The sequence below is a fragment of the Rana temporaria genome, chromosome 4, assembly GCF_905171775.1.
Source record: "Rana temporaria chromosome 4, aRanTem1.1, whole genome shotgun sequence".
Classification (NCBI taxonomy): domain Eukaryota; kingdom Metazoa; phylum Chordata; class Amphibia; order Anura; family Ranidae; genus Rana; species Rana temporaria.
In genome coordinates this window covers 409,775,489-409,798,363 of record NC_053492.1, presented here as the reverse complement: position 1 = coordinate 409,798,363, position 22,875 = coordinate 409,775,489, and the positions used below count along the sequence as shown (strand labels likewise).

General features: G+C 40.9%; 1 protein-coding gene across 1 annotated transcript in view; it reads right to left on the bottom strand.

Annotated features, from left to right (window-relative positions):
• Window positions 1-3,825: 3,825 nt before the first annotated feature.
• The window catches only part of BFSP1 (beaded filament structural protein 1), a 55,606-nt gene continuing 36,556 nt past the window's right edge, over window positions 3,826-22,875 (bottom strand). Inside the window, exons 6-8 of the mRNA XM_040351269.1 lie at window positions 15,622-15,842; window positions 12,513-12,598; window positions 3,826-5,116 (exon numbers count right to left, since the gene is read on the bottom strand). Coding sequence (XP_040207203.1) covers window positions 4,176-5,116; window positions 12,513-12,598; window positions 15,622-15,842 — 1,248 coding nt within the window. The 3' untranslated portion in view covers window positions 3,826-4,175. The remainder of the gene's footprint in view (window positions 5,117-12,512; window positions 12,599-15,621; window positions 15,843-22,875) is intronic.

Genomic DNA, 22,875 nt, shown 5'->3' with positions numbered 1-22,875 from the left:
AATTTTCTAAAATATTTTTATTTCATAAAGGGTAACATAGTTTTTGCTGATGAAAAACAAAACAATTCTTCCTTGATTATTTTAATACAATGTAAGGAAAATGTCATTGCAGAGTCCTACCTGCTGCCTTTTAGATTGGAGGCCACACCTGGAGGATTCTTACTTCTTGCTTCCTAAAGGTTTTAAGTGAGAGGGTCATCTTGCTAAAGGTAACTCGATCAGCTCGAAAGAAAAGCATAAAGCCCTGTACACACGATAGGTTCGTCTGATGAAAACGGACCGATGGAACGTTTTCATCAGACAAACCGATCGTGTGTGGGCCCCATCAGTTTTTTATCCATCGGTAAAAAAAAAAAATAGAACCTGTTTTAAATGTTTCTTATGGTTAAAAAAACTGATAGAAAAAAACGATCGTCTGTGGGGAAATCCATCGGTCAAAAATCCACGCATGCTCAGAATCAAGTCGATGCATGCTCGGAAGCATTGAACTTAATTTTTCTCAGCACGTCGCAGTGTTTTACGTCACCACGTTGGAAACGACCGGATTTTTAACCGATGGTGTGTAGGCAAGACTGATGAAAGTCAGCTTCATCGGATATCCGACGAAAAAATCCATCGGATTAGATTCCATCAGATATCCGATCGTGTGTACAGGGCTTTAGAGTAAGTGCTGGGAACAACAATGAGTCAATCACATGAGCAGGCAATGATGGTTTCAGTACACCAGCAAATGTACAAAATGCCCCAATACTATAAAGCCATATTTTAATAAGTTAAAGGGGTTGTAAAGGTTTGTTTTTTGTTTTCTAAATAGTTTTTTTTTTTACTACTAATGGCGGTAATCAGCGATTTTTTTCGTGACTGCGAACATTATGGCGGACACTTCGGACAATTTTGACACGTTTTTGGGACCATTGTAATTTTCACAGCAAAAAATGCATTTAAATTGCATTGTTTATTGTGAAAATGACAGTTGCAGTTTGGGAGTTAACCACAGGGGGCGCTGAAGGAGTTAGGGTACACCTAGTGTGTGTTTACAACTGTAGGGGGGTGTGGCTGTAGGTCTGACGTCATCGATCGAGTCTCCCTATAAAAGGGATCACTCGATCGATGCAGCCGCCACAGCACGGGGAAGCCGTGTTTACATACGTCTCTCCCCGTTCTTCAGCTCCGGGGAGCGATCGCGACGGAGCGGCTATAAACGAATAGCTGCGCCCTTGTCCCTGATCGCTCCCTGCGGGTTACCGACTGCCGCATGCAGCGGAGGGGGTCCCGACCGGACCCCCGACTCGCAGAAAGGCGGGGACGTACATGTACGCCCATATGCCTGTACGTGCCATTCTGTGGGCGTATATGTACATGCGGCGGGCGTTAACTGGTTAAGCTAGTGCATTGTTGGTTCATTTACCTTTTCAATCAATTTCCTTCTAAAAAAAATGTTTCTTTGTCTGAATTTCTCACTTCCTGTTTCTCCTCAGTAAGCTTTCCACCATCATCCGAGCTGTGGAAAGTCAGTCAGAACAGCTTACTGAACACCTTACTGATGAGGGAAAGGAAGTGAGAAATTCAGACAAAGAAAACAAAGAAAAAAAACATTTAGAAGGGAAATTGAAGGAAAAGGTAAGTGAACCAACAATGCACTAGCTTAAAGAAACTAACAAACCTTTACAACCCCTTTAACCACAAAATGGTAATTATTATTAACACTAAATAACACTAAATAACACTTGTGTAGCAATTGCATATGGTATGTTATATAATTATGTTATATAATTGCATATATATGTCTTATGAATGTTTAAAAAAATGGATCTACCCTTTCAAAGTAATGTACAGGGCATGTTCAGTAAAACATTTGGTGCATTATTATTGTAGCGTTTAACTTAAACCTAAATTAAAGCTTAGGTATTTATTATTGTAATTTAGTAAATGTCTTTGAAGTATATGTAAACTTTTTCAATATGTTTGGCAACAATCCTCAGTGTATACATTTTTTTTCAATGGTTGTTGGGCTTCTTATCATGTCTAGAGCAGGTATGTGCAGACGTGATAGAGAGCTTAATGGCTAGCTGAAGGAATTTTCACAGCCGACTGATAATGTTACAGTTAACTGCAAGGGAACACCTTAGCGTTGTCATCTTGAAACAGGAAGGACTAGATCTCCAGGTAAGACACTTTGCTACAGACTCACAAAAAATGAATTGTTGGAGAAAACAGTTTACAGTCAACTGTATAGCCATGACATACAGTACTGAAAATGGATTTTGAGTTTACATACGCTTTAAAATAATTTGTATGTGATTTTCATAATTGTCAATGCTTGCACTTCTGTTTTTTGTTATTCTTTTAAATGTAAAGGCTTGTAACTGCTGGTACAATGGCAGTGCGTCCATAGAGGGCGCAGGAGCGCCGCCCCCTCTCTCTCCTGCACAGCCACTGAAATACAATACATAGATTCATGCATTGCATGAATCTATGTATTGTTGCTGCCGCCCACTATTCAGATGGCCGACTCCCTGGTGAGCGCCGGCCATCTGAATAACGGCAGCTGGTTGGCTTTGGAAGTGCCTATCAGAGCCAGCGGCGGTGGAAGCAGGATGGCTGACCCCAGAAAAGTAAGTACTGGGCAGGGGGAGGGGGCATTTTACAGGGCACAGTGGCAGCATTTAACAGGGCACAGTGGCTATAATTGATGGGCACAGTGGCTATAATTGATGGGCACAGTGGCTACAATTGATTATTGATGGGCACAGTGGCGACAATTCATGGGCACAGTGGTGACAATTGATGGGCACAGTGGTGACAACAATTGATGGCACAGCTGCGTTTGATGGCATGGCACAGTGGCTGCATTTGGCATGGCACAGTGGTGACCATTGATGGGCACAGTGGTGGCAACTGATGGGCACAGTGGTGACAATGGGGACAGTGGTGACAATTGATGGCACAGTGGCTGTGTTTGATGGCATGGCACAGTAGTGAAAATTGATGGGCACAGTGGCGATAAATGATGGCATAGTGGCTTGCGTTTGATAGCATGGCACAGTGGCTGCATTTGATGGCATGGCACAGTGGCGAAAATTGATGGCACAGTGATGACAATTGATTGCACAGTGGTGACAATTGATGTCATGGCACAGTGGTGACAATTGATGGCACAGTAGCTGCATTTGATGGCACAGTGGCTGCCTTTAATGGGCACAGTGGCTGCGTTTGATGGGCACAGTGGCTGCGTTTGATGGGCACAGTGGCTGCAATTGATGGGCACAGTAGCTGCAATTGATGGGCACAGTGAGGCTGCAATTGTTGTTGTTTTTTTCGTTTGTTTGCCCCCCCAAAAAAAAAAAATTTGAGCTCCAGCCCTACTGCTGCTGGACATAAAATAGGTTATATATACTATCACTACCTCCTCTCCTAAATATCAGCCACAAAGGGAGTGCATTGCTTTATATATATATATATCCGTTGAATCATGGTGATTTGTTTACTGACGTGGAATTTGTTTACAAAGCGAAGTGGGTGTTCAGTGAGCTTAATTCACCTCAATCTGCCAATTATGTGCTAGCAAAAATCCAGCTTTTTAATGTCCTTTAATGTCCCTAATGTCAACGTACACATGGGTTCGGTTTATTTACTAACTTTCACTTTGCAAGGTCACTTTTAAAAGCATTAACAGCGCCCAACACCCATTGTCTCTTGAAAAATGTATAGCTGAGAACCTCTAGTTGTATGCATGTTTACAGAATACTCAATAATGTAATATACCTCTACATAGAAACAGTAAACCTCAAAACTGGGTAAAATAAATAGAGATACAAAAACAGATCCTGCTTGAGATAGCAAATCTTTATTGGGAAACAAATTAGCCAGATCCAACACTAAAAACGATATCAGTTCACTGAGCAACACAATCACTTTAGAGCTATTGGTTTTCACGGAATAACAGAGGAACTCTCGTTATCTTGATTATGATATGCAGCTTAAAGTTTCAAGATCTGTCTGATATACTCTATTACCGCTGACCAAAGTTGCTCCCTTTTCAAAGCCTAAGTAAAATATTCCTCAACGTATGATCTACTTCCATTTTAAAGGAGTGAATTTCAGTTTCAGTAAACACATCTGAAAATCAATAAAAGATATCTTCTCTGAGGTGTCTCAAGAGCTTGATATTGATATTATTTTTTTCTTGTCTTTTCAATCATGGTTTCTACAATTGTGGCAGTTTCTTCATAACTCTTCACTCTGTCATCAGAAATTTTTTCAATTGATTCAACTACTTCAACTTTTTCATAACTCATAGAGCTTGGAAAATCTCTTCCCTGGAAAGGCCTCAGACTTCTTTCTTCTTTGTTATTATCATTTTGGCCTCTGCTAAGTCTCTGAGTTTTTTCGGAATTGGAAGTAGAACCTCCTGATCCATGTTGTGTGCTGTCTGGTCTAGTGACATCTGGTGGCTTCTTTGCTTCCTTTTTATTCTCTGGTTCTTTGGGATCTTGGTCTTTTTTCTCATCGTCTTTCTCTCTTGGATTGTCATCATCCTCTGCTTCTTCTTCTTCTTTGTTCCCCTCTGAACTAGCTTCATCTTCTTCACTTTCTGATGATTCTGAAGGTTCAGGTAATTCTGGAATAGGTAGTACAATGTCATCACCTGGTAAAATGTCAGGTATGATGGTAACAGTTATCATACCTCTTGCTTGTGGTGTGGAGGAGCAGAAGCAAGGGTCCATGTAGCTAGAGTCGCCTGTAACTAGGACATAGCGGCCTTTGGTGAAGAAATCTGGAGAAGGCTCTGGTTTCTTGTATCCTCTTATTCGATCTTTTACTTTATTACATAGTTTGTCAAATGCTTTACTTATCCTTGCGCCATCTGGTACATCTTCTGGAGATAAATCATGCCGATACCTTTCAGCTTCTTTTTCAGCTTCGCCATAAGCAGAATCACCATGCTTCATTTCATATCCCTTGTCTACACTTTCCTGCATCCTCTCTGTGACTTTGTCCTCGTTGCTAACATCACTTTGATCCATGGATACCTCTTTTTTCCTTGACATTTTCTTAGAAACACCCTTTTGTCTTGGTTTGGCTGTAGCTATATCTTGTATAGCCAGTGTTATATCTAAAAATCAAGAAGGACTCATCAGCAGTTGTTCAAGCATCAACATTTTGGGCCAGATTCAGAGAGACTTACGACGGCGTATCAATAGATACGCCGTCGTAAGTCCGAATGAGCGCCGGCGTATCTTTGCGCGCATTCTTAAAATGAGATACGCCTCACTGTTGCCAAAATACGACCGACGTAAGTCTCCTACGCCATCGTATCTTGGCTGCATATTTATGCTGGCTGATAGGGGCGTTTACGTTGATTTACGCGTTGAATATGTAAATGAGCAAGATACGCCGATTCACGGACGTACGTACGCCCGTCGCAGTAAGCTGCGCCGTTTACGTAAGACATACGCCGGCGTAAAGATAAAACACCTCTCTAGGTGGTGCAGCCCATGCAAGGTATGGACGTCGGAACTGCCGTCAGATTTTACGTCGTTTATGTAAGTCGTACGTGAATGGGGCTGGGCATAAGTTAGGTTCACGTCGTACGAATTGAGCCGTTGTATCGTAGGGAGTATTTGCAACGTGATTCTGAGCATGCGCACGCATGCGTCGTACCAACACCCATTCATTTACATGGGGTTACTTTACATGTAGCACGCCCACTACCTGCCTAATTTGAATTAGGCGGGCTTACGCCGGTCCATTTTCGCTACGCCGACGTAACTTAGGGAGCAAGTGCTTTGTGAATACTGGCCTTGTCTCACTATGTTACGTCGGCGTAGTGCAAATGGGATGCGCTACGCCGCCCAAAAGATATGCCGCTATACGTGAATCTGGCCCTTTGTATACAAGTAAGTCAGAAATGTATGGCAAACTTTTGATGCATGCAATATTTTTAAAACAACAATAAACAAAAGAACCTCCTACAATGTTTTTGTGACTTATTTGAGTTACGTTTGAAGATAAAAGAAAATAATATGCTTCAGATGTGCCTGGAAAAATGTTTCTTGCACAAGACACATAAATGTCTGATGTGTCAGAATTAATGTGTCGAATAAATAGAGGATATCAAAGAAAATCAAACACCTAACACTTTTGTGCTCATGTAAAACTATTAACTAATAATAACTTCACATAGTCAAGCCAAATAAACTACTGTATTTTTACTTGATTACTCAATTCTAAAAGGATTGTCACTAAAACACAATTGCAGAGTATATAGGAAGGAACCCAGGTAGAAAAAGAAAATACCTTTTCTTCTACATATTCTGCATATCATATTGCTTTACTTTGTTAAAGGACACCGAACTAAGGACATTTAGAATGAACAAGTTAATCAAATCTGACCCTAGTTCACATGACTCAATAGATTGTCACATGTTTGGAAATTCCCTTCCTTATGGTTTTATATACAGTATCTCATAAAAGTGAGTACACCCCTCACATTTTTGAAAATATTTTATTATATCTTTTAATGTGACGAAAAAATGATGAAATAACACTTTGCTACAAACTAGTGAGTGTACAGCTTGTTTATAGTGTAAATTTGCTGTCCCCTCAAAACACCTCAACACACAGCCATTGATATTTAAACCGCTGGCAACAAAAGTGAGTACGCCCCTAAGTGAAAATGTCCAAATTGGACCCAAAGTGTCAATATTTTGTACGGCCACCATTATTTTCCAGCACTGCCTTAACCCCTTTGGGGCGAGTTCATCAGAGCTTCACAGGTTGCCACTGGAGTCCTCTTACACGTTCACTCAACTTCTTTCGTCAACCATGGCGAGGCCTGTTCTGAGTGGACCCTGTCCTGTTAAACCACGGTATGGTCTTGGCCACCGTGCTGCAGCTCAGTTTTAGGATATTGGCAACCTTTTTATAGCCTAGGCCATCTTTATGTAGAGCAACAATTCTTTTTTTCAGATCCTCAGAAAGTTCTCTGCAATGAGGTGCCAAGTTGAACCTTCAGTGACCAGTATGAGAGAGTGAGAGCGATAACACCAAATTTAACACACCTGCTCCCCATTCACACCTGATGCCTTGTAACACTAACAAGTCACATGACCTAATTAGACCCAATTTGGACATTTTCAATTAGTGGTGTACTCATTTTTTTGCCAGTGGCTTAGACAATAATGTGTGTGTGTATATATATATATATATATATATATATATATATATATATATATATATATATATATATACACATGTGGTTTTATACAGTGTATATATATATATATATATATATATATATACATATCATAATACATACAGTAATTTGCCAGCAACAAGTCTAGATAAGCACTAAGGCCTTGTACACACAACAGGCGAAACACATCGTTTTCCTCGTCGAGTTCCTTGTTAGGGTGTCGAGGAACTCGACAAGGCAAGTTTCTCCATTCCCGTGGAGGAAAAAGAAGACATGCTCTCTTTTTGGCTTGACGGGATCCTCGACAGTTTCCTCGTTTAAAAATGTACACACGACCGGTTTCCTCGGCAAGGCTTTAGAAATGAACACACACATCTCTGGTCATGATACTAAGCCTCAGCAATCACCAAAGAGTAATTTTATTCCTCATCTACAAAGCATTTTAAATGTGTATGAACTGTCAACTGATGGCATCAATTCCCTTATGTGGTAGAGACAAGAAACATTGGGTTTGATTTATTAGGCCTCGTACACACGACCGAGAAACTCGACAGAATCCATCAAGAAACTTGGTGGGAGAGCTTTTTTGCCGAGGAAACCGGTAGTGTGTACGTTTTTCATCGAGGAAACTGTCGAGAACAAGTTCTCTTTTTCCTCGACGGGAGTTTCAATTTCCTCATCGTGTTCCTCGTCGGGCTGGTTTTCTACGAGAAACTCGAGCGTGTGTGTATGCTAAGAAACCCACGCATGCTCAGAATAAAGTAAGAGACGGGAGTAAAAGTAGCATTTGTAATGGACATAACACATTTTCACGCTCTAACAGACTGAAAAGTGCAAATCGTCTCTTACCAAACTTTTACTTAACACGCAGTAACATGAGATTAGCAAAAGCAGCCCCAAGGGTTGTGCCAGTGGAATCGAACTTCCCCTGCCATTGTATGTGTTGTACGTCACCGCGTTTGAGAACGAGGAAATTTTGTCTTGACCGTGTGTACGCAAAGCAAGCTATGTCGAGTTCCTCGACAAGCCTAATAAGGAACTCGTCGAGGAAAACGATGTGTCTTTTCCGACGAGTTCCTCGGTCGTGTGTACGAGGCCTCAGTATCAGGCCCCGTACACACGACCAGTTTCCTCGGCAGAATTCAGCTTCCGACCGAGTTTCTGGCTGAATTCTGCCGAGGAAACTGGTCGTGTGTACAGTTTCGGCCGAGGAAGCCGACGAGGAGCTCGACGAGGAAATAGAGAACATGTTCTCTATTTCCTCGTTGTTCTATGGGAGCTCTCGTCCCGCCGAGCTCCTCGGCGGCTTCAGTGCTGAACTGGCCGAGGAACTCGATGTGTTTGGCACGTCGAGTTCCTCGGCCGTGTGTACGAGGCTTCAGGCTGTTCACTTTACATGGGTGTTTTCACTTTGCAAAATAAATTTCCCTTACCTTAGTGAATGAGATGAAGCTCTGTTGACTTTCAATATCCATTCATATACAAGGAAAAATACAGTTTTTTATTTTATTTTCCTTGCACGTGATTGGATATTCTTTGTAAAGTGGATTTTCACCACGGTAAGCAAAAACTTTGGATGGCTGCACTCCCAAAGACAATGCAAAAATGGCTTTATTGGAAAAGGTAAAAGCATTACAAAACAGCCATGTAGGCACAGGAAAGAAGGAGAAGGGTTGACACATTTCACACCATATGGTTTTGATAAAGCACTTTTATCGTATGAAAGTGTCAACCCTCCTTCTTCCCATGCCTACATGCCTGTTTTGAAACAAAAAAGAAAAGGAGGGCGCACCGACCTTGTGCATTACCACTTAAATTTTTTTATTAAAACAGAATAAAAAGCAATGGTCCTACTCACAAGCCACTCATAAATATGCGCTTTTCAGACAACTGGACTGGGCCTCGCGACACCTGCCAGTGGAACTTCAGACATCTGAACGGCTGACGCGTTTCTGGGGCGTACCCCCTTCTTCAAAGCCTGGATGGTCCATGACTGCCTGTTTTGTAATGCTTTTACCTTTTCCAATAAAGCCATTTTTGCATTGCTTTTGGGAGTACAGCCATCTGAAGTTTTGGCTTACCTTGTGCTCTGTGGCAATGACAGGGTGTGCACCCCTTACAGACTATAAAAAGAAAGATGGTGTGTAGCGCTATGGTCAAATAAACAAACAACAATGAAAATGGTGATTGTACATATAAAATGAAGAACTATAAGCAGAATCCTGTAAGGGAATTCATAATGCAAAAATTGAATAAAGTCCAGTGTGTAAAATCATATAGCATAAAGTCCATGTGAAAAAAAACACCACGTGCAGAAATAGGGAGAATCTTGATTAAACTCCAATACAAAGCAATCCAAAAGTGAATGGTCACCGCCACCAATGATAATGAATGGAGGCTTACCGGAACTGGTGGACTCGAAATGACATATGTCATGCAAGTCAAAACAGGCTTAAAGTACCAAACAGGGTACAAAGGGAAATATCATCCAAGCTGGCTGTTAGAAGTCTGATATTATCATCACATACATATCCATATGTCAGAAAACCTTAGGTCTTTCAAACTCCACGGTGAACCGGATGGACCTTACAGACTATAAACTTGGATTACAGCCTGCCGGTTCACCTGTGAGCAGCGAGACACTGTGTTTTGAATTTTCACAACATTCACTAAGCTAAAGAAAATTATTTGCAAAGTAAACATTTCTTTATGAAGCAAACAGCCTATTTGCCTTTAGAAAATCAACCTTACTGTGTTCCACTGTGCTGCCTGAGAGCCTCACTAACCCTTTCTAGCCCTCTAGATCCTGGCTGAACCTCCTGCCTTTAAGGAAGGTGGATATTCCAACTTTTAGTATTTATTAACACACTACCATCATAGCCAACAGTTGCACATTACAAAGCAGTGTCTAAATATAACTGCATTTAGTTAAAAAAAAATGCTAAATACCTTTTTTGAAGATTTATATGGTTGTCACATCACTGCAAATCCTCCATTTATCCCTGTTCCCCATAGCAGAGAGGGTGTGTTTGTGTATGTCAGATGGACATCTCACGCTGCAGATTGTCCTTCCTGCATGGAATTAGAAGACGCTGTGCCTATGCACCAAATGCCCGTACTACCCATAGTTAGTTTGGCTGCCATGCCCCCACCCAACCCTGCTGTTTTGATTGATAGTAGCTTCCAGCAGGAGGTTCAGGTACATTGTGCATCGACATAGCATCATGTAACTCCAAGCGTGGTGCACAGCTACATAAACTAAATATGCCACCACTGATCTGCTTGGCATTGTCAGATTGATTTAAAGTGGTTGTATAGGTATGCATTAAGATAAAAAGCCATCTGTGTGCAGCAGCCCACCCACCCCTACAGACCCCTAATACTTACCTGAGCTCCATCTCTATATAGCGATGTCCATGAGTGCCTCAGCCGTTCAGGACTCACCTGCCTGATTGGCTGCGACACAGAAGCAGAGCCATTGGCTCCCGCTGCTGTCAATCAAACTCAGTTAGCCAATCAGGAGAGAGAGGCCAAACCACATTTCCGTGTCTAAATGGATACACAGAGCTGCAGCTCGACTCGAGTGCCACCATAGCAAGCTGCTTGCTGTGGGGGCACTCAACTGGAGGGAGGGTCCAGGAGCTGCAGCCAGGGACTTGGGAAGAGGAGGATCCGGGCTGCTCTGTGCAAAACCACTGCACAGAGCAGATAAGTATAACATGTTTGTTATTTTAATAGAAAAAAAAACACAAGACTGCAATCACTTTAAGATAGACGTGGGGCTGCAAGGATCACTGGGTGTTTTCCCATCACAGGAAAAATAAAAACAGAAAAAGCTTGATTTACCAACACATATGTAAAAACACAGACACCTATTTTCAATATTAAAGTGATCAGCAGATTATTGGTAATCCTCATGCTGTTAGTAAATAGATAGGAATGTATATCATATTTTTTTGTTTGTTTTACATTTCTACAGTTACTTCCTGGTTTCCAGGCCTAGGCAAATGATGTAATACATCCCAGGAGTCTTCAGGAGGGTAGGAGAGGAGGAGAGGTTTTCACAGCTAAGCACACTCTCCTGTGTGCATGCCTGAGCTAAGGGCAGATAGATTGCAGGAAGTAAATGCCATATGAATCATTTGCCCTTACTCAAGATGGCCACAGCCAGAAATGCTAGGGGGTTGTTTTTCAACGTGAATTCTCAGCAAAAAAAAGCACAGAGACATGGATGGATGGGGGAGTTTGCTTTGAGTAATACAAATAAATTAAATTGTATTTTTGGTTTGTGGTCAGATGCAGTGAAGATCCACTTTAACTTTTAGAGTAACATACACTTTCATGTCTTTAGCTTCAGATTGCTATTAAAGTAGCAGAGGATAAGCTGCAAAACATACATCCGTGACAAATTTTCTACTTTGCCTTTGGGAAAATGCCCTGTCTGGGACAAAGAGAGCTAGCATGAAATTGTCAGTTTGTAGAAAAGTTAAAAAGATGTCTGCGGGTAGAAATGTCTAACCAAAGCACCCAATATGCATTTTTTCTCATATGCCCTGTACAAACGATCAGTTCATCTGATGAAAACGGTTTGATGGATTTTTTCATCAGTTATCCGATGAAGCTGACTGATGATCAGTCGCGCCTACACACCATCAGTTAAAAAAAACGATCGTGTCAGAACGCGGTGACGTAAAACACAACAACGTGCTGAGAAAAATGAAGTTCAATGCTTCCAAGCATGCGTCGACTTGATTCTGAGCATGTGTGGATTTTTAACCGATGGACGTACCCACAGATAATCGTTTTTTTCTATAGTTTTTTTTATCCATCAGATAATTTTAAAACAAGTTCCTAGTTTTTTGACTGATGGATAAAAAAAACGATGGGGCCCACACACGATCGGTTCGTCTGATGAAAACGGTCCATCAGACCGTTTTCATCAGACAAATTGAACGTGTGTATGCGGCATTACATTTAAAACCATCAACAGTAGAGTAACATTGTAATGAAAAATACTGTACCAATGGTTCAGACACTCTCATATAAAAAGTCCTTTGGCACTGCGATATGACTATTGTTATGCATAATTTAAGAGATTTTATTATGAAAACCCTCTGTCTTTTCTCTCCAGGCTAGTGACTTCATTTTGATTCAATCGTAATAGTTTCAGTTTTAAGAATCAAGAGCAAAACAGCCGTATTTACAACATAATTACATTTTCACAATCATTGCTTTCACTATGTATGAGCATGGCACACTAAATCTATACTTTATATTGGTTGCCGAAAATACGGGGTGTGAACTCAGGTATTACCTTTTCCTCTTGTAGGTGAGATCTGCAAGGATTTGTAGCTCTGCATGAAGAGTGTTATTGGAGTTCCAACTATTGCAGAGTTCAGTCTAATGGAAAGGGAAAAAAAAGAGAAATAATATTTTGTATAGAACATTCTTCAAGTTTATTCACTTAAAGTGCATCTAAACCCAAAAGCAACAATCTAGGATATTGAAGATTACTAATCATTGGTAGGGGTGGATGCATTCATTCTTTCAAGCTTCATTTGCTTTATTTTCACCTGGTAGTCCTGCAAATTACATACTTCCTGGCCCAGATTCGCAAAAGAGATACGACGGCGTATCTCTGTTTTAGGGTCTTCCTAACTATGCGACTGATTCATAGAATCAGTTACGCATAGATAGCCCTAAGATCCGACAGGTGTAATTGAATTACACTGTCGGATCTTAGGATGCAATACCTCGGCCGCCGCTGGGGGGAGTTTGCGTTGTAAACCAGCGTCGGGTATGCAAATTAGTAGTTACGGCGATCCACGGCGGTTTTTCGCGTTCGCTACGTCGCTGCTAGTCTAGTTTCCCGTCGCAATATTAGTCGTTGTTTTTGCTGCCCTAACTTTACACAGCACACGTATGTGTTATTTTGATCTATATCAGTTGACATGAACTTTATTGTTATTTTTATTTTTATATACAACATTCCTCTGCGAATTCACTTTTCTTACAGTTCACGTTGTATGTGGATTTACACTTTAATATATCTGTTCCTATTTGGGTGTGCATACACTGTTTATGTGAAGGGTCTGCTAATGAGTTTATGAGCACATTGTGTTTATTACACCTGTATTTCAGTTTGTGTTATTGAAAGGTTAATTCCTTCATCTCAGTTTCATAAGCGCTACACTTATATATTTTCTATAATAAATATCCCCAAAAAAGATATAAAAAAGTTTTTTTTCTCAGTTTAGGCCGATACGTATTCTTCTACATATTTTTGGTAAAAAAATCTCAATAAGCGTTTATTGATTGGTTTGTGGAAACGTTATAGCGTCTACAAAATAGGGGATAGTTTATGGCATTTGTATTGTTATTTTCTTTTATTAGTAATGGCGGCGGTCAATGATTTTTATTGTGCAACATTTTTGCGGACACATCGGACACTTTTGATGCTATTTTGGGACCGTTGTCATTTATACAGCGATCAGTGCTATAAAAATGCACTGATTCTGTGTAAATGACACTGGCAGGGCAGGGGATAACCACTAGGGGCAAGAAAGGGGTTAAGTGTGTTCTAAGGAGTGATTCTAACAGTGGGGGGGGGGCTACCTGTGACACGACAGTGATCACTGCTCCCGATGACAGGGAGCAGAAGATTGTGTCTGCTTCCCCCCTCCTCCATTGTGACATTCGGCACCTTTTGGGGGAAACAGGTACTTGTTTTTGACAGGTACCCTTTCCAACTTCCAGGAGACTGCACCAGGGAAGTTCGGCCACCCTCCTTCTTCCTCCACCACAAAGCCAGTTAGAAAGTGATGCACGCGTTGCACATGTGCAGTAGGGAACCGGCTGTGAAGCAGAAAAGCTTCACTGCCGGTTTCCCTTACCATGAATTGCGGCGGCAGCACCCAAGAGCCTTACCTGAAAATTGGCTGGGGTGCTGACATTGTGGAAACCGATGGGGGGGGGGGGGCGGAACTCTATAATTACTATCTAAAGCCAATATTTTGTTTTTTTACAGCTGGATGGAGTAGAGAAAGGTGAAAAACAATGTCAGGTTTTTACTGCTGCCATGTTTACACTACGTTAGATATCAGTATCTATTTGTCTTCATGGCCATTGTCACCAAGACTAGAAGTGGAAAGATTACCAAATTCCAAACTTTGACAGTTGTTTTCCTTGTCCAAGTCCAAGCTTGCTGGTTTATAATAAAAGTATAAAGAAGCAGAAGTTCCCCCCAGTAGTGTAAAGCCCCATACACACTATCAGTTTTCCTGCAAGTTTTTCTCTTCAGGTTTACCAAAACCATGTAGTGCAAGGGCCTGCCTGATTGAATACAAATTGAAACTCTTGAGGTTTGACCTCATATTAGATGGTTTTGGTAAACCTGAAGAGAAAAACCTGCAGGAAAACTGATATGGCCAGATTCACGTACGGCGGCTTAAAGTTGTGCGGACGTAACGTATGTAATTTACGTTACGCCGCCGCAAGTTAGAGAGGCAAGTGCTGTATTCACAAAGCACTTGCGTCCTAAATTACGGCGGCGTAGCGTAAATGTGCCGGGGTAAACGCGCCTAATTCAAATTGGGAAGAGGTGGGCGTGTTTTATGTTAATAAGGTATGACCCCACGTAATTGATGTTTTGAACGTACCGCGCATGCGCCGTCCGTAGACGTAACACGAATTACACCGCAAAGACTCATTGGTTTTGACGTGAATGTAAATTACGGCCAGCCCCATCCACAGGTGACTTACGCAAACGACGTAAAAATTTCAAAATTCGACGCGGTTCCGACGTCCATATTTAACATTGGCTGCGCCATCTTTTTGGTGGTTTATCTTTACGCCTGAAAACGCCTTACGTAAAAGGCGTATCTTTACTGCGACGGGCGAGCGTACGTTCGTGAATAGGCGTATCTCGCTGATTAACATATTCTAGGTGTAAATCAGCGTATACGCCCCTAGCGGCCAGCGTAAATAGACAGCTAAGATACGACGGCGTAGGAAGACTTACGTCGCTCGTATCTTAGCAACATTTAAGCGTATCTCAGTTTGAGCATACGCTTAAATGTAGGACGGCGCGGATTCAGAGTTACGCCGGCGTAACTATACCTGAATCTGGCTAATAGTGTGTATGGGGCTTTAGAAGTGATAATTGATATGTATCCTGTCGTTTCTTATTCCACCTTGTTTCACAGGAAGAAAACATTCAAAGTGGCCAAAATTGTCCCAATTTGTTGCATTTAGTGTTAATTTATTTGTGCTATCATCTTTAACATTTCGGTCTACCCATCTTCAGCTATACCATCCTTTTGAGAGTAACAACCCTAGAAGTTCTGCAAAAGCAGAAGCCATTTGGAAGCATGCATAAATGTCTACCTCATTGTGACTCTAATAATACAGAGCGGTGCAGGTACCTATTATCTTCATTCTCAATGATCCGCGTATATCTCTCCAGTTCATTTTCCAAGGATTGCTGGTATATTAATAGCTGACGGCAGTCATTGGTGTACTTCTCCAAATTCCATTCTGCTTCTTCTATACCCTTTCTGAACACTTCAATCTGCTCATTGTACAACTGTATCTCATCATCATAGCTTTCCTGGGTGTTTTTAATAGCTTGTTCCAGCATGGAAGTCTGAAAAACAGTTCAGAAAATGAATCCTATTAAATGCCAATAGCAGGCCACCTTCTTCAATAAACCGACGATGATGGCATGAAAAAGAAAAATCTTGTAAGAGCCATTATGGTTTTATAAGAAGTCCTGAGTTGAATCCTTATGACGCGTACACACGAACGGTCAAACCGATGAGAACGGTCTGATGGACCATTTTCATTGGTTAACCGATGAAGCTGACTGATGGTCCGTCGCGCCTACACACCATCAGTTAAAAAAACGATCATGTCAGAACGCGGTGACGTAAAACACAACGACGTGCTGAAAAAAACGAAGTTCAATGCTTCCAAGCATGCATCGACTTGATTCTTAGCATGCATGGATTTTTAACCGATGGACGTGCCTACAAATGATTGTTTTTTTTCTATCGGTTAGGTATCCATCCGTTAAATTTAAAACAAGATTGCTTTTTTTTTAACCTATGAATAAATAACCGATGGGGCCCACCCACGATCGGTTTGGTCCAATGAAAACGGTTCATCAGACCGTTCTCATCCGTTTGACCGATCGTGTGTACGCGGCATAAGCCTTTCCGTGTCAAAACAGTTCCTTTAAATTTAGAATTAATTTCTGTAACAACCAATTCCTTCTACAAAAAAATAGAATTTTCCTAGTGTGTGCAGAAGTTGTTCGCCTCAATTTATTACTATTAAAGCGTAAGTCAAGATATATTTTTAATTTAGATAGAGTGGTGAAGAGCCAGGGGGAATAGTAAGCTTTCTACATAGAGAAGGATCAATGGTGGATCCATGACGGACTAGGCTATATCAGGCCCAATGATACATTCATTTGAGGATGTAAGTGTAACAATGTGGTCTGAAAATTCAGATAGTGGAAAATAGAACAATACATCTACAATAATCATAATGTAAAAAAAAAAAATTATAATAATAATGTGATAATATTTCTTCCTATTTATGGTTACTGCTTCTAAGCAGCACCTCTTTCCTCCCCCCCCCCTTCCCCGCTGCTTTTTATTCAAACCCTGATGAATGAGCGTGTAAAGACCCCTGAAATTTGTTGAATATAATTATATGAGGACTTAAATATTTTAAATGTAGGTGTGGCCTAGCTGAGTGACGTCATCACACACCGTACAGAGACACGCAACGACGGAGACAAGCAGACGAAGGAAACATGGCGGAGACGCCGCTTCCCCTCATGTGTTTTTTGCGCTTATAGATCTACATAATTGTAAGTGCATTACCATCTTTTATTAAAATCCGGTATCAAACGGTTTTACACTATGTGGTCCCCCTGTTCTTTCATTTCATGGGAGCCTGAATGGTTACTGTCCTACTGAAGTTTCTCTGAAGTATACACGATTTGGAATTGTCCTCCACATTTTCTACACTCAGAGATAGTCCCATTGGGAAGACTTTAAACATCCCTGAGTCTCATGTGACCGTTGAAACACGGTCAATTGATCTGGTAAGGAGTCTACATTTCAATATTTGGGTGTTCTTTCCGGTGGAGGATCTCTGTTTCACCTTTATCCATTTTTCGGCTTCATATGAACTTTTCCATTCGTTCAATTGAATAAGGATTATGTCTATGGACTCTTACTATTTTTCACAGATATCACAGATAATTTTATCAAAATATTTCTGTTTGTTGAGCACTTAAATTTTGGTGTTTATTCTTTATATGTCACGTTTCTTATTAATAATTCTCAAATTATTTATTGGTTGTCACTATCCAAACAGACCAGATTACCCAATGGTATATTGATTATTTGGGTTCATTGAGCGCCGTACTATTTTGTTTTTATTTTGTCGTTTGTACTTTGGTATCTTGAGTATTAGTACTGGCAGCTCTCTATATATTCACGTATGTTTTCTTGATTCACTTAGTGTGTTAGCGTAGTGTTTTCTTCTTTCCTCTTGTAGGAAAGAAAACTTTTTTCACTTTTAAATATTTTTGTATTCATAGCAGTGTAGCACTCCATTCATATTCCATGTGGAGGTGACCCTAAGCACCCCCTTGTGGCTCTATTGTGAATTTGCATCTGCCTTACCAAGGATATTTTACTCTCCCTTACAGGCTTCCTTTACTATGGAGGGACCCAACACAGTGTATTGGATTCAGCACCCTCTCCACACCCCAACTTAAAATCACAAACATGGGAGAGTCAGAGATGTTTTCTTATGCTGTCTCTTTGTACTAACATAGAGGGGAATCCAATAAGCCATATCTTATCAACATCAGAACTCTCCACCCACTGATATTTATTGCAAAATACAATCAAAAGTGGTTGGAAAGTTTTATTTTTGCTTTTATAAGATTGTTTGGACAGCCCTTTAATTTATAAATAATATTATCATGCAGGGATCCTTTTTATAACATGTGATCCCTTATATAACTGTGTACCTCCTTATATATATATATATATATATATATATATATATATATATATATATATATATATATATATATTTATATATATATATATATATATATATATATATATATATATATATATATATATATATACAGTGAGGAAAATAAGTATTTGAACACCCTGCTATTTTGCAAGTTCTCCCACTTGGAAATCATGGAGGGGTCTGAAATTGTCATCGTAGGTGCATGTCCACTGTGAGAGACATAATCAAAAAAAAAATTCCAGAAATCACAATTTATGATTTTTTAACTATTTATTTGTATGATACAGCTGCAAATAAGTATTTGAACACCTGTCTATCAGCTAGAATTCTGACCCTCAAAGACCTGTTAGTCTGCCTTTAAAATGTCCACCTCCACTCCATTTATTATCCTAAATTAGATGCACCTGTTTGAGGTCGTTAGCTGCATAAAGACACCTGTCCACCCCATACAATCAGTAAGAATCCAACTACTAACATGGCCAAGACCAAAGAGCTGTCCAAAGACACTAGAGACAAAATTGTACACCTCCACAAGGCTGGAATAGGCTACGGGGAAATTGCCAAGCAGCTTGGTGAAAAAAGGTCCACTGTTGGAGCAATCATTAGAAAATGGAAGAAGCTAAACATGACTGTCAATCTCCCTCGGACTGGGGCTCCATGCAAAATCTCACCTTGTGGGGTCTCAATGATCCTAAGAAAGGTGAGAAATCAGCCCAGGACTACACGGGAGGAGCTGGTCAATGACCTGAAAAGAGCTGGGACCACCGTTTCCAAAGTTACTGTTGGTAATACACTAAGACGTCATGGTTTGAAATCATGCATGGCACGGAAGGTTCCCCTGCTTAAACCAGCACATGTCAAGGCCCGTCTTAAGTTTGCCAATGACCATTTGAATGATCCAGAGGAGTCATGGGAGAAAGTCATGTGGTCAGATGAGACCAAAATAGAACTTTTTGGTCATAATTCCACTAACCGTGTTTGGAGGAAGAAGAATGATGAGTACCATCCCAAGAACACCATCCCTACTGTGAAGCATGGGGGTGGTAGCATCATGCTTTGGGGGTGTTTTTCTGCACATGGGACAGGGCGACTGCACTGTATTAAGGAGAGGATGACCGGGGCCATGTATTGCGAGATTTTGGGCAACAACCTCCTTCCCTCAGTTAGAGCTTTGAAAATGGGTCGAGGCTGGGTCTTCCAACATGACAATGACCCGAAGCACACAGCCAGGATAACCAAGGAGTGGCTCTGTAAGAAGCATATCAAGGTTCTGGCGTGGCCTAGCCAGTCTCCAGACCTAAACCCAATAGAGAATCTTTGGAGGGAGCTCAAACTCTGTGTTTCTCAGCGACAGCCCAGAAACCTGACTGATCTAGAGAAGATCTGTGTGGAGGAGTGGGCCAAAATCCCTCCTCCAGTGTGTGCAAACCTGGTGAAAAACTACAAGAAACGTTTGACCTCTGTAATTGCAAACAAAGGCTACTGTACCAAATATTAACATTGATTTTCTCAGGTGTTCAAATACTTATTTGCAGCTGTATCATACAAATTAATAGTTAAAAAAATCATACATTGTGATTTCTGGATTTTTTTTTTTGATTATGTCTCTCACAGTGGACATGCACCTACGATAACAATTTCAGACCCCTCCATGATTTCCAAGTGGGAGAACTTGCAAAATAGTAGGGTGTTCAAATACTTATTTTCTTCACTGTATATATATATATATATATATATATATATATATATATGTCTATATATAAACATATAATAAATAACTAAATGGTGGATGATTTATATATATATTATTTCTACACTAGAAATAAATTAAATATTTGTTTTTTTCTATAGTAGGAGGTATATGGATATGTAAGAAGAAGCGGTATAAGAAGGAGCGCTAAACGATAATATTATTATATATTATTATTTATATTAAAATATTTAAATATTTTTTTTATAATTTGATGTTGGTAATTTCATTATGGTATGAGCTGCTCTATAACTGAAAATTAGAAATCTGCTGGAGCAATGTGACGATAGTTTTATTTTTTCTATTTAACCCCCTTTAAATTACCACACAGAAATAGCATAAGCAAAAGATAGTGTGCTAGAGATACAGAATCACTTTTATATAAAGGCTTAGGTAATCATTTTCTAAAGGAGTCAATTTACACTTATTTTATCCCCCTTCAACCACCCATTGATGATCAGTTGGATGAAATTGCCAGGAAAGCAAACTTCACGCATTTTTTTGGACAAATTCCTCTGAGATAAATAAAATAATGATTTAGCCACTATGTAGGACAGATATACAAACTATTATACAAAGACATCTGAAAGAAAAGAAAAGCAGATCTCACTCATGCTTTATCCAGTGATTATTTACTCTGAGCACTATATAATGACTGGGGAATTTAGTTGCGTCTGGAAGGAGGGGGATGCTGACGTCCTGACTGGAGCACTAGAATAAGAGGGTTCTGATTTGTATTTAATAAATTAAAATGTTTTCATCAATCTGAGTTTCTGTTTAAATATGCTGCATGTTTCCTAAAAGCTGGTAAATCAATAAAAAGGCATGAAATCAATAAAAAATGTGCCTATTTCAGAAAACCCCAGCTGTACTACCTAAAATATTACACTTGGTGGCAGCAGAGCACTAAACACAGCTGCACACATATACTGTATATAACTCTGATGGATTGTGTTTTATAATTACCTAAACCAGTGCTTTAAGTGGGCCAAAAGAGGTGCCGGTACTCTATTAGGCGCCGGTGCTCCCCCCCCCCCCCCCCCCAATACTGAACATGAAAATCTATATATTTTACAAACCCTCTCTTAGATGAAACCTAACATTTGATTTTGCTGCTAAAATTACATAAACCAGCTGATGTCAGAAACTAAAAAAAGAGAAGGTAAAATGGGCACAAAGCATGACAAGGGACAGACACCACAGAAAATAGATAGAATAATGGATGTTATTCATCAGTCACTCTGAGCAGTCCATGTGCAAGCTTGCAACAATAATCATACAATGAACATCTTCCTACTTTTCAAGATGGTTTAAAATAAACATAAAAGGAAAATAACAGGGCAAGTCTGCATGGCTGTCTGAAACAAGCCATGATAAATTGATAGGAGAAGTGTATACATATCAGTCTGTGAGCAGCCATAGGTAGCAACAAAACACTCACCAGTACTCTGTACTTCAGAAGTTCAGATCCAAAGCAAAGTCCGGTGTTTTTCACTTTGCTGCACCGTCCTGACTCCTAGGAGGGCCAGTCACCCGCTCACATTCACCACGTCGCACTGATCGCTCCTCACAGGCGCGCGGAAAGGAGTTGACGTCACCTAACGTGAGGTCAACTTCCTGCCTGCGCCTGCACGTACGGCTCAAGCCGTACTCTGCACACGGCCCGCCCCCCTCCGCTAGCTGATGGCCGGCCCAGCCAATGACATTATGGAGGAGAGAGACGGTGCGCGATGTAATTCGCCCAGCGCCGGCCAGCCACTACAATGCTGTAGCTAGCTCTCCGCTGCGTTCCGGTACCGGAAACCCACGTACTGGGCGCACGGAGAGGTGCTGGTACTCTCCAGGGCCATTTTTGGAAGTGGCGGTACTGAGTACCGCCGCGTTCCGGCCCACTTAAAGCACTGACCTAAACATTTCACCTAATTAAAATGTATAAAAAATACCAATTGGGAAATCCTTTTTTGTGGTACCATTTTGCTATTTACAGCCTGCACTTAATTATAGATTGGACATTTAACCACTTAAGCCCCCGGACCATTTTGTTGCTAAATGCCCAGGCCAGGTTTTGCGATTCGGCACTGTGTCGCTTTAACAGACAATTGCGCGGTCGTGCGACGTGGCTCCCAAACAAAATTGGTGTCCTTTTTTTTCCCCACAAATAGAGCTTTCTTTTGGTGGTATTTGATCACCTCTGCGGTTTTTAATTTTTGCGCTATAAACAAAAATAGAGCGAAAATTTTGAAAAAAATTCAATATTTTTTACTTTTTGCTATAATAAATATCCCCCAAAAACATATATAATTTTGTTTTCCTCAGTTTAGGCCGATACTTATTCTTCTACCTATTTTTGGTAAAATGACTGCGACTTTATGGCGGACACTTCGGACAATTTTGACACATTTTTGGGACCATTTAAATTGCATTGTTTATTGTGAAAATGACAGTTGCAGTTTGGGAGTTAACTACAGGGGGCGCTGTAGGAGTTAGGGTTCACCTAGTGTGTGTTTACAACTGATGGGGGGTGTGGCTGTAGGACTGACGTCATCGATCGAGTCTCCCTATAAAAGGGATGACTCGATCGATGCATCCACCACAGTGAAGCACGGGGAAGCCGTGTTTACATACGACTCTCCCCGTTTTTCAGCTCCAGGGAGCGATTGCGGTGGGGCGGCTATAAACGAATAGCCGCGCCGTCGTTCCGGATCGCTCCCCGCGGGTTACCGACCGCCGCATGTACCGGGGGGGGTCCCGATCGGACCCCTGACCCGCGGAAAGGCGGGGACGTACATGTACGCCCATATGCCTGTACGTGCCATTCTGTGGACGTACATATACATGCGGCGGGCGTTAACCGGTTAAG